We start from the raw sequence: 12,885 nt of genomic DNA on the forward strand, positions 1-12,885 counted from the left end.
CTTCATCTGTATAAGGAAAATAAAGCATTAGTTCACAGCGTGGCTCTGTATTTCAATGTGATAATACATCTTAAGCATCTTGCATATGCTGGGGCGCCTGGGTGGCTTAGTTGGTTAAGTGTCCGACTTCGGCTCAGGTCATGATCTCACTCTTTGTGAGTTCGGGCCTTTCATCAAGCTCTGTGCTGACAGCTCAGAGCCTGGAGCCTGTTTCAGATTCTGTGTCTCCCTCTCTCTCTCTTGCCCTCCCCTGTCTCTGTCTCTCAAAAATAAATACACATTAAAAAATTAAAAAAAAAATCTTGCATATGCTTACATGTTTTTTGAAGTATTAAGATCTCTGTTCTGAATAGTGTATGTTTTCCACCTAGGTGGCTTGTAGCAGGTATTTAATATTTATTGGAGTTTTCACTGTCTTAGGTGTAGCATAAGACAGAACATTCTTCTTTAAGCATTACTACACATGTGTTTTGATTTTGAAAAGATACATTGCCTCTCTGAAAAAAGAATGATCCTGACTGGGGTGGGTAGTTCTTAGCACTAGCCATTAGGATATTAATGTCAGCCATAAGAAGGAAAGAAACATCACTGACCTGGCATTAGGGGGAGATGATAAAGAACAGAAACTTCTAGCTATATAGATTTGATTTTCGTAGTCATGCACAACAGTAAGTACAGCTCAAAGTATGTATCTGATTACAATTATCCATGGGGAAACAAGGTAGTTAGTGAATCATTTTGTTACTTACCTTGTGGGGTTTTACATTTACAGTTGCTCTGATTACTAACAAGTGACTTTTAGACACCCCAGGATATGTCGATGGTCTCATCTGTGCATTTATTAAATACTTAGTATTATAAGTAGTAGATATTGGATATCACTGTTCTGAGTGTTTGGTATGTATTGACCCATTTAACCTTCATAATCTCATTTAATCTCGTGAGGCAGATACTACAGATGAGGAGAATGAGAAGCCAAAATTTCAGTAACATGCCTGAGGTCACACAAGTAGTAAATAATAGAAGTTTTGAAGCTACAAAGTGCAGCCTTGATCACTAAATTCCCTTGAGGGCTCTCCAATGGCACAAACCCCTCAACCACAAAGCTTCTAGGCCTTCACTGTGCAGGCATATCGTTTAAAGATCATGCTACAAAGCAGATTCTAACTCAAAAGGTTTGGGTGGAGGCTGGGCATCGATAGTTCTAGCAAGACCGCAGGTAGACCCAATGCTGTGTGGTCCATGGACTACACTTTCAATAGCAAGGCACCAAAGCACTACATTTGCACACTATTTTACCAGGAGACAAAACCGAATTTCAAGGGCAGATTCGTTCATTCTTAGTTTAGTGATAACAACTAAAATATCTAGATATCTCAGTCCAACAGAACTGCAATGAGATGACACTTCATGAGCCTAGTTAATGAACGTAAACTGATCTCATGTTCAGAAATTGACATGATTTTTATGATTAGATGTAGTTTAGCGTCTAATTAATGGTGATGCAGTCTACACTGTACTTCTTAAATACTGGGTTATTTGATCTCCACAGTAGACTTGAGCAGTAATGGAGTATGACCAGTACCTTTGAGGAAACAGACCCAAGGAAAGTGGCTACTTAGGCACTCTTAGGCAGCAGTGACCACACACAGAGCCCCAAACTCTTCTCTTCCCTCAACTGACCTTGATGTCTGGCCTTGTTCCATTAACTGATTAAATGTAAACAGATGCAAATACAGAGTAAATGGATACAGAACAACAATAGTACCTGAAACAGGTAAGAGGCAGCCACATTCTGATTTTGCTTTAAATACACAGATAACCAAGGCCAAAGGAATTTGGAAGCATGAATATTGAGTAATTTTCTATTGTTATTCCATTAATATAAATGTAGCTAAATATGAACAACATAGCTGCATATATAATTTTATTATGCTGTTAAAATCAAAATTAAAGCTGTTTTCTTAGTCCTATTCACTCCCTCACCCCGAGACCACCTATGAGATGATATTTGTATTATTTCCTTCCCAGACTCTGTAGGTTTGGTGTAGCCATCAGGAAACTGGTTATTTCACCTTTTGTGTTAATTGTAATGGAACTAAATCTGTTGGAATTACTTTTTTCATAAGCAGATGTTAAAAATTTTATAAAACCATACTCAGAATTCAGAGTTGATCTCTAAATGTCAAACGTATTTACCATCCTTAGAAGACTAATATTTTCACAGAAAAAAAATCCCTTTGAGTTACTCTGGAGATGAAGTAATGAAGATAAATCAAGAAATGCTGTCAGTCACTAGGAAAGGAAAATACCGGAATCTCTATATTTAAAAACACTTGCGAATAGACAGCAAAGATTCTTATCAAGCCTAGGCCTTCTAGACATATCTGCGATTTATAATGTTATCTTTCTTATCATTGGCAAGGGAAATAATACCTCCACTCTTGAGAGAATTGACTAAATGGCACCTCTTTATCGCCGTGTTCACGCATCGAGTTTGAAACGACTTTAAGAATGATACACTTACTTTGGAAAATTGTATTTTCTTCGAGTGTACACTTAACTCTAAAACTAAAGACTAGATTTATTCTGAGTTCTTACTGATACTACTGAATCATCAAGTTGTACTGAACTAGCTGCGTAGAGGTTCTCCATGAGAATTGAGAACTACAGTGCTCCAAGCATGCTAAGCAACAACCCCTAGGATCCTGTCATTACATGGGAGTGGATGGGGAGAAGTCTGAGAAATGTAATGGTGGGGTATACTGGGGGCGGGGGGACTATCCCTCTTTCCCCCCAGCATGATTTAATTATTTCATATTAGCCTTTAGGATTAGAAAAGGGGCCATCACAACCTGGCTAATAAAACAAGAGTTCCCATAGAGAATCATCAGGTACTAATCATTTTCGTCATTAATTTTTGCTGGTGTCTATTTCAGAAGATATGGGTTGCACAGAAATTAATAGATAACATAGCTTCTGCCTACCTCTGTCACTGTTCATTGGCTGCTCCTTCGGGACATTCTCGTATTTCTGTCCTCAGTCCCTTAAAGGCACCAAGCTCCTGCCAGCTCTCTGCCTTTACACTCATGGTTCCCTCTGTCCACAGTAAACATCCCCTTGGAAACCCCTGTGATACATACTTTGCTAGTGATGCATTTCCTTGGCATTGCTTGCAGAGTGACTAATTTGTCTAACTCCTCATTTAATGTGTCTTTTCTCCTAAACCATAAGCAACACGAGAGTACTGATTTTGTTTATTCACCATTGTATCCTTATCAGGATTTACATTGCTTGACCCCTAGGAGTGTTTTGAACAAAAGCTTGCGAAGTGGAGGAAATTCTTGAGGTTTACATCCTTTACAATGGCTAAGGAAGAATGCCGCGTGCCTGTGGAGGCAATCATGTGTTAAATTTTTTAAAGTAAAAGTAGAATCTTTTGTAGTAATAAACTGATAATTGTCCAGATGTGATAATGAAGAAATGAAATCCTAAATCCTTAATGAGAACATATTTATGACCCAGTGAATATTGTAATGTCTTGGACAAAGTATTCTATGAGCTTTGATTTGCAAGAATTTGTGGGTCAGTATCAGGAGCAGAACTCTTGATTTCCCTCTACAAATACATATTAGAATAGTAACAGTAATATGGCTGGCTGGCTATTTTTAAATTCCTTTATAGGTCACTCAGAAGCTGTATCTTGTGGAAAGTAATGATTTTTTAGAGTATTATTAAATGGTTGGTTATTCATTGCTACAGTTTGGAGTGTTGTCATTTTAAGATTCCTATAGTGTGTCGTTTCTTCTGTTCATCCTGTTGACAGCTGAAGTATTGCTGAATAGATTTCTGACATTAAATAATAAGTGAAAAGCCGAGGACTATCATTTAACACTTCAATTATTTTATTTTTCAAGAGCTTAAGCTTATCACCCCCAAAGCTATGTATGCTGGGATATGAGTAAAATTCAACATCCATGTAAGATACCACCATACAGTCTTCTCTTCATCAAATAAATACTAAATTGTGGTTCAAACTGGAGGTATAGTTTGTCAAAAAAAATGTCATTTTTGAGAAAGGTTCAAATTCTTCATCTAGGGATATTCTGGAATATGCCATCGGTGGAAACTTTTATTAAGTTATTGGAATTAAGTGCCCAGAAGGAAATGTGTTACTACTTCCTAAAAATGTTTGAATAAAAGCTATTACTCTGAATAATGTATTCTCTCCAGGTAATTGCTTAGAACTTAAAAAACTAGCTCACATAGGCTTGCACTTACTCATCTTTGTTTTACTGTCCTTTGTAAGGAAGACAAACTGGGAAAGAAATAAAACATTCCACCCCCAATAGGCCAATAATCCTTTAAAAAAAATCCATTGTGCAAAAACTATTTTTTCTGGTTCCTGTGAACTTATGACAAAGAATATATCCAGGAACAAGGCTTCAAAACCTAAGCTATGTTCCATTGCTGGCCGTTACCTTGGATTTTAACTAGATGTACAAGTTGACTTCTGACCATGGGGAATCCTCTCCATGCATGGATTTATGGATTGTTGAGGCCATGGCAGATAACCAGTTCCACAGAAGCAACTCCATGTTCTTCTGAGGAAGATCCATAGCGCTGCGGAACAAGGAATATAAATGAGCGATGCCACAAGACATTGCAAATGGGGTCATCAAAATACAACCCTCAAAAACAAACTCTGAAGGTGGAGAATCTACAAGGAAAAATATTTTTTGAAATACAGACATTTTTAAATGGTTTCAGTATTAAGAGCACTGATAGACGTTCACTAGCCATGGCATGTGCCTCTTAAACATGTAACAGCCAAAATATCTGTTGATTCCAAGTTTATTAAGTAGACAGCTGAATAAATTTGTTAAAAAAAAACCTTTCAGCATTGCCAGAATTAAGCAAAAAGAAAAGAAAAAGAAAGAAAGAAAGAAAGAAAGAAAGAAAGAAAGAAAGAAACCTCCAGTGTCTAGAGAGGAAAACACCAAAAGAAACTATTCAAACTGCAGTAATAAAATATTTGGCCTTTAATCATTTCCAATTAAATTATATTTGAAAGCTCCCCCTCCCCCACCCAGAGTCATACACAAACACACCAATTTTTAAATGTTTTATAATGGTCAAAGGAGGGCTTTACATAGATATGTTTATTAATGGAACCCACTTTTTAAATTAGGTTTTAATAAGTTGCTAATGCAGTTTAGCCTCAAATCAGTTCCATCTCATTCTCAATCCCTTTCCTGATGTCTAACAGTTAATGTCGTCTAACATGAAGAGAGCTTCCTGCGGCATTTTGGGAATTACCTGCGTGGGGCTTAAATAAGTACAGTTTATAAAGTTCTCTCTCTCTTCCTCAGCGCCCACTAGGAACGATAAAGGCATTTCCAGAGGTAAGTGATTCTCTTCCTCCCTCTGCTCCTCCCCTTCCACCCCCTCCTCCTCCTCTTCTATTTCCTCGTCTTCTTCCTCTTCCGCCTCTTCCTCCTCCTCTTCCTCCTCCTCCTCCTCCTCTTCCTCTTCCTCCTCCCCCTCATCCACACAGTCCGCCTCTTGGACCTCCTCTTCGTCTTCAGCCTCTGCCTCCGCCTCCTCCTCCTCCTCCTCCTCCTCCTCCTCCTCGCTCTCCTCTTCCTTCCCGTCACACTCCTCCTCATCATACTCCTCCTCATTTTTCTCCTCGTCCTCCTCCCCAGGCTGTGCTGTCGGAGACTGGTCCGGAGGGAAGACCAGAGGCGGGTTCTGCGCAAAGCTGTACAAAGTTTCCCGCAGCTCCGCGGCTTCTTCGCCGCCGCTGGGGGGCGCGTCGTTCCAGGAGGGGCCCTCGGGGGAGGCCGGGCCGCGCGCCTGGGCCTGCTGCTCTCGCAGCGCCTCCTGCTGGCGCTCCAGCTTCTCCTGCTGCCGCATGTCCTCGTAGATCTGGTTCATGATGAACTGGGTTGTGTTCCGCGGCGCCCGCATGCCGGGTGCCCGCCACCCGTACAGGTTGACCGGCCGGAGCAGCGTGCTCAGATCCACGGGTGGGCTCCTGGGGAAGGAGCGGCGAGGGTGGCGGCGCAGGCCGCGGCCCCTGCGGCCCCAGCGCTTCTTCCTGCCCGGGGGCCTGGCCCAGCGCGGGCTCCAGGGCCCGCGCCAGCAGGAGCAGCAGCAGAGGCAGAGCGGGTGCAGCCCGTACACCCGGATCACTTGCACTCGGCCTGGAGGCCTCCAGCATCCCTCTGGAGGTGGGCGCCAGGGCCCTCCCCAGCGCCCCCAGTTAGAGTACACCTCCCAGTGGGGCCGCCGGGGTGGTTGGAACCAGGGGCCCGGACCGTGCTGTTGCTTCCTGGGGGGCTCATACTCAGACTTGGGACCAGAGCGGTAGCGCCGCTTGTTTATTGGAGCGCCCCTGCGCCTTCGGTGCCAGGAAGACCAGGTGCCTAACGGGGCCGAGGATGCCCAGCCGCCGCCCAGGTTCAGAGGGTCCTCCCTTTTGTGGAGAGTCTGGGTCATCGTTCAGGGAGCTCCGGGAGGTCTAAATGGAAGCTTCCTGGTAGCGGTCAAGTTTGGCCAGATCCGAAGAGCTGAAGAGCCTCGTTAGTCCGCTCAGCACCACGTGCCTGCTCCTGGGATCACGCCTTTCTCTCCAAGAGGACTCCTCTTCTCCCTCTTCTCCGCTTGCTTGATCGCTCTTCCTTCGTAATCTCTTCGCACCCGAGTTGTCTTGCCCAGGTGGGTTGGGCGGGACTGGGGCTGGGTAAGGATGGCGGGGGAGGAGGGTGTTGGTGGGCGACGCACAGCAAGACCCGCTCCCGGGTCCCACACACACCCGCCTCGGCAGAGGCGCGGGCTGGGAACCGGGGAGGCAAGGGTTGCGCGTTACCTTGCAGCTCACTCCCAACCCAGGTGCTTCACCGTCGCAGTCCTGGTGGGACTGAGGGGCCGAGGGCAGAGGCAGCCTTTAAATACCGGCCGGAGCCGCCGCGTGCCCACCGCGTCCTTGGTTGCCCAGGGTGATAGCCAATTGGGGCCGAGGTCGTTCCCCTTGTGGTGGAGGGGGATTCCAGGTGGAACGAGGTGCCCTGTGAAGGTTCGCAGAGGGCTTGTGACGCAGTTTTTGAAGGAGGGAAAGAGGGCCCTAGGCTGGGGTTGTGCTCAACTCTGATAATATTTGATACCTTTGTACCCCCTGGACGTGCGAGCATATGGAAGCTGGACCGTTAGCTGAACCTCTTGGAAGGGGGGCAGGGGGTGGGGGCTTGTACATTGGAAAACTTATAAAGGGAAAGTGCCTAGAGTCAGAAAACTGGGCCCCACTCCTTCCCTTATGGCCTGTGCACACTCTTCTAACTCTTGAGAGTTATAGTGCGTCATGTGGGAAAACACTACCAGGAACATTTATTGCGTGTGCCTGCAGCAAGCGTGGGCTCACGGCACGTAGCCCTCACACCTCCCCTGTGAGGTAGGCATTGTTATCACACCTCACAGAGTAGGAAATTGAGAGGTTATTTTACCAAGGGGATTAAGCGCTTCAGGGCTGGTATTGAAACCTAGGTTTGTCTGGCCACAGAACCCACATGCTTAACCACGTGACTCTCCTCAACTGCCACCCTCCTTAAATAGGACTCTTGTGAGGAGTACATGAAATCCTATAGGAAAGCACTGTGCTAATTGTATCATAGCACGCGAATGTCCACTGATTAAATAAATAGTACCAGGATGTATATTCGTGAGAACACAAATATGCCAGTTATGTCTTTTCATATGTCCCTCTATCTGTACCAGAAAACCCATTCGTTGGGAGCGTTTATAACATTACATTGAAAATACGGGCTGTGATTTAAATTATCATGAATATACTCTGAGTGATGCTATAAGGGTGGATGTATGTCATTATGCATTCGTCCAAATCCATAGAATGGGCAATATCCAGACTGAACCCTAATGTGAACTATGGACTTTGGGTGATGATGATGTGTCACTGTAGGTTGATCGGTTGAAAGGAAAGTACCATTCTGGTGAGGGATGTTGGTAACTGGGGAGGCTCTGCATGAGTGGGGAGGGGGATATATGGGAAATCTCTGTATATGGGAGATCTTACACTCAATTCGAATGTGAACCTAAGCTGCTAAAAAACTTGAAATCTATTAAAAAATGTGCTTGAATTTCAATTTACCGATTATTAGTCTCTGTAAACCTCAGATTCCTTACCCATATCCAGAAAACAGTTATAGTACCTATTCCATAGGGTTGTGTTAATGATTACATAGGGCACTTCATTAAAACAGCTAGTGCAGGTACCCCATGAGCACTCAGTACCTGTTAACTATCATTGTTGTCATACTAATTACTTAAGGATAAAGAAGTTGATTCAGTGTATGTAAAGATTAGTAACCCTGTGGGTAATGCCCAAATAGGTGTCCTTGCCCTGTGACTTTTTCTCGTTCCACTTTTCAGAAACATCAAGGAAATGCCCTGAGGCCTGATCCTAGAGAAAAACCATCTCAGGGTATATCCCTTTATTGCTTTCCTATGGTGAGTAGAATTGCGGAAAATGGAACGTTGCCCATTGGGAACCTGAGTCTATACAAGCCCCCAGTAAATGGCAAAGAAGTAAAAGGTGGAAGCGCCATGAAGCCTGCAGAGGTCATGCAGGCTTTCCTGGTTGAAAACGGAGAACAGTGTGGGGATTCTTGGATCAGGACTTCAGCCATTGCCGTGGGACCTGCAGGCTCCACAGGCTTCATTCAATTTTGTTTGCTCTGTGGTTTGCTGAGACTAGCCTGCTTGACTCAAAGTGCAGAATGCTGACACATTTAGCCTCCAGTGTCCCTTTCTGGATGTAGACCCAGACATTTGGCAGTTACTGTCCCTTTACTCTGCTTAATTCAAATTGGAATGGTGACACCCCAGATTTATTTTTTCTGAGGACCTATGTGGTATATGATATTGGGTTTTAATTGGGAACTTTAGAAACTGACCATGGTGCCATAGTGGAATTCTCACCAATGTCTTGTTTCAAAAAAGGTTAACTCAGATAATTAAGGACATTGTTTTTTGTACAATTGTTCCACGGTGATGTATACATTTCATATTAATTCTCCTTATTAAAGAACATTAATGTGGTATTGTTCTTGCCCCATCCTTCCTCTTCTTAAGAGAAACAGAAAATTATGATTTGTGAGTTTTAGTTTTATCAAAAGATTGGCATTGTAATTCTGGCTGTTCATGTAGTGGTAAATCACCCAAGAAAATTACTGCCTGAGTATGGTAAACACAGCTTTCAGAAATGCAACTAAGGAATTTTTTAAGACATCTTTTAATGGCCCATGTTCTTTAAATACTGTAATATGAGGTGTTCTAATTCATCATGAAAATATAACACACTTGCCATGGCTTAGTATGTTGTATTAGTTTTCTACTGCTGTGTAACAAATTCTCACAAACTCACTGAAACAATGTACACTTGTTACTTCAGAGTTTTCGGGTGTTAGTTGGGTCCTCTGCTCAGGGTCTCACCAGGCTATGGCCAAGGCACTTGTCTGGCTTGGTTCTTATCTGGAGGCTCCATTTGGGAAAATGTTATTGGCAGAATTTGTTGTGGGTATACAAATTAGGACCCTGCCTTTAGGACCCTCCAGCTGTCTGTTGGACAGACAGAATTTTTTCTGGAGGATGCCCTGAGGTTTGGAGGCCACCCACAAGTCCTAGGGGTCAACAGCCATTCCCAGAGACCATTCTCACTTCTTTGCCATGGGAAGGCCTAGGCTCAGTATGGCTACTCACTCCAATCAAGTCAGCAAGGCAGATCTCCCTGGTGCTTCCTAGCATAATGAATACACACACACGTACATATGTATCATAGCATGGGCTTGACATTGACATTTGTGACATCCATCATCTTTGTTATACTCTATTGGTTAGAAGCAAGACCCCATGTCTTACCGGCATTCAAGAGGAAAAGGTTCCACAAAGGCACGGATACCAAGAGGTGGGAAGTTAATTGGGGGATTACCTTAGAGCTTGTTCATCACATATACCAAGTAAATTTAGTAAAATATGTACTTCTTGGTAGCTAGTTATGATTTTATTTGGGAGACTTAATGACATTTTACATTTTGAAATTCCACTGAGTGCCACATGACAGCATAGGTTACACTAGGCTTTATGTACGCGAGACAGTATATTTTTAAGTTGAAAACACACTGCTATCTTAGTGTTGTTTTTTGTGCATTTGTGTGAATTGAAAAGGATGAATTCAAACACTTGATGGCAGTAGTAACTCATTCAAAATTCGGTCAGCGAAAGCCCTGGTATACAAAACAAGCTGTGAGAATATAGGTACTTCATTTTTATATTTATCACGAACACTATATTTAAACTATTCCAGTTTGCCAATATGAGTTACTAGATTTTAGCATTTTTTCAATTGGCTTTTAGAAAGCAAACCTCAATTAAACGTATAAAAAATTCTCTAGCTAGAAGTTGGATATACCTGATACATTTGGTCAGATAAATAAAATTCAACAAATATTTTTTAGATCCGTCTTTGTAACCAATTAAGTTCTATGGTAAATGAAAAAACAAATAAATGGAACATATTTTATGCACTCTCAAGAACTTGCTTTTTGCCACCCTGAAGGTATCCATGCACAGGAAGTTGAAACCACAAGGGGAGGCGCCATCTATTGGTGTTAGAGGCTAAATGCAAAGTATTAAGACCAGCTTTCAAAGTGGGTGATGGGCATCGAGGAGGGCATCTGTTGGGATGAGCACTGGGTGTCGTATGGAAACCAATTTGACAACACATTTCATATTAAAACATAGTGAGATACAAAGTACTCATTGCTTTCCCTTGATAATTTGGGAAGTTTGGGGATAGTTGGCATATTGTGAGGCCTACTGTGCATCAAAGAATAACATTGTGGTGCTTTTCTACTTATGACTCCTTGTGTCATTTAAGTAAATTATGAAGAGAAAGTTAACTTTGTAATGAGATAACTACAAAGACAGTTTCTGCAGAATTAAAGAGAAGTAAGGATGGGAATTTTGTACTGGTAATCGTACTATGTGTAGGTATTATTTGTTATCACGCTTTGAAAATATTACTAATCTTTTATTCACTCAAGATTTTCGGGGAATTAACCTGACATACTGTAGTCATGACATCTGAAAAACATGTGTAGTCAGTAATGATTAATTAGGAATTATTAGCATGAAAATGTTTGTTTATAAATAAGTTTAAAGTATGCTGTATTGTGTGGGGCAACAGAATGAAGTGCCCCCCCCCGAAAAATGGCCTGTAATATTCGAGAAAAATAAACCTGTGTAGCAATTGAATAAAGAAAAAAAAGTTTATTAAAAAACACAGCATTTAATCAGGGGCCAGTTTTAGAATTAAAGCTTTCAATGAAGAATGTGACGTGTTGGAAATGGCCACTGAAAAATAGGATGCATTTACAAGGAATGCTAAAATGTTATCATCATATTGCACATTCCATGTGAAATAAGGAAACATATAATCCAGACTAGATTCATTAGTGCATATTTATTATCATTATTATCATTATCTTGCTTTGTTTTATATTAAAAGAATGAAGACATTTTTATAGGTCTCTAAAACCATTATGGGACTTTGGCAACTGTGAAATCCTTAGCTGAGAGCCTAGTTGGTTCATGTAGGATTTCTGACCTATATAAACTGTGAGATAGTAAGATGCTAATTTTGTGCCAATTTTTTTAAAGCAATAATAGAAAACGAATATAGAGTTGCAAAGTTAGAATTCTACTTTTAGTCTGATTCAGAATCATGTATTGGAGTGTGTCTAAAAAGTCCGAACAAAAGCTCAATTAATTTCTAAATATCACTGTTTTATAATGATGGCTTGATGGTTATTCTTTTCTAAGGTTTACAACTTGGGGTATACAAATTGTGATTCACAGGGTGCATGATTAATTTTACCCCATATGTCTCAAGCAAATTAATACATATTTTTAATTATTACAGACATATTGGTATTTATACTTTTAAACTGAAACAAAGAAATGCTTATGCATCTACTGTGGAGAAACATAACAATTCTTTTCAGTTGCTGAACTACAGAAGTTCTGGATTTAGCTATAATGTCTATAAATAATGGCATATGATGGATGGTATGAAATAATGAGAAAAATTTCAGAAAATATAGACGAAGAAATATATTTGCCTGAAAGAGATAGTTGAAAATAAAAATATATACTTTAAGTTTTTATTTATTTTTTATTTTAAAAATTTTAATGTTTATTTTTGAGAGAGGGAGAGAAAGAGCGTGAGTGGAAGAGGGGCACAGAGAGAGGGAGACACAGGCTCCAGGCTCCAGGTTCCAGTTTCTGGGCTGTAAGCACAGAGCTCGACCCCATGAACCATGAACTCATGAACCAGGAGATCATGACCTGAGCCGAAGTCTGACGCTTAACCTACTGAGCCATGCAGGCGCCCCAATATATTGTATGTTTTTAATTATTAAAGGTGTACTATTGCCAATTGTCTCTTTTTTTACTTTAATATATTAATTCAGAAATAGTTAGGCAAGGGCGCCTGGGTGGCTCAGTCTGTTAAATGGCCGACTTCAGCTCAGGTCATGATCTCACAGTTAGTGGGTTCGAGCTCTGTGTTGGGCTCTGTGCTAACAGCTCAGAGCCTGGAGCCTACTTTTCAGATTCTGTGTCTCCCTCTCTCTCCACCCCTGCCCCATTCACACTCTGTCTCTCTCTCTGTGTCTCAAAAATAAAGTAAAAAAAAAACAACATAAGAAACAGATTATGCAATGATGAAGAAGTTTGATATTAAAACATTTTTGTGAGGTATAGAGAATTGTGCACTCTCCCACACTGTTGGTGAAAGTATAAATGGGT

At 41.6% G+C, this 12,885-nt stretch overlaps 1 protein-coding gene across 1 annotated transcript; it reads right to left on the reverse strand.

Moving 5' to 3' along the window:
* Positions 1-5,110: 5,110 nt before the first annotated feature.
* On the reverse strand, positions 5,111-7,475 carry CCER1 (coiled-coil glutamate rich protein 1). The gene has a single exon (XM_043562048.1). It carries the CDS (start codon positions 6,502-6,504, stop codon positions 5,263-5,265), a length of 1,242 nt encoding a protein of 413 aa, XP_043417983.1. The 5' UTR covers positions 6,505-7,475; the 3' UTR covers positions 5,111-5,262.
* Between the last annotated feature and the right edge of the window lie 5,410 nt (positions 7,476-12,885).

The sequence above is a fragment of the Prionailurus bengalensis genome, chromosome B4, assembly GCF_016509475.1.
Source record: "Prionailurus bengalensis isolate Pbe53 chromosome B4, Fcat_Pben_1.1_paternal_pri, whole genome shotgun sequence".
Taxonomy (NCBI): domain Eukaryota; kingdom Metazoa; phylum Chordata; class Mammalia; order Carnivora; family Felidae; genus Prionailurus; species Prionailurus bengalensis.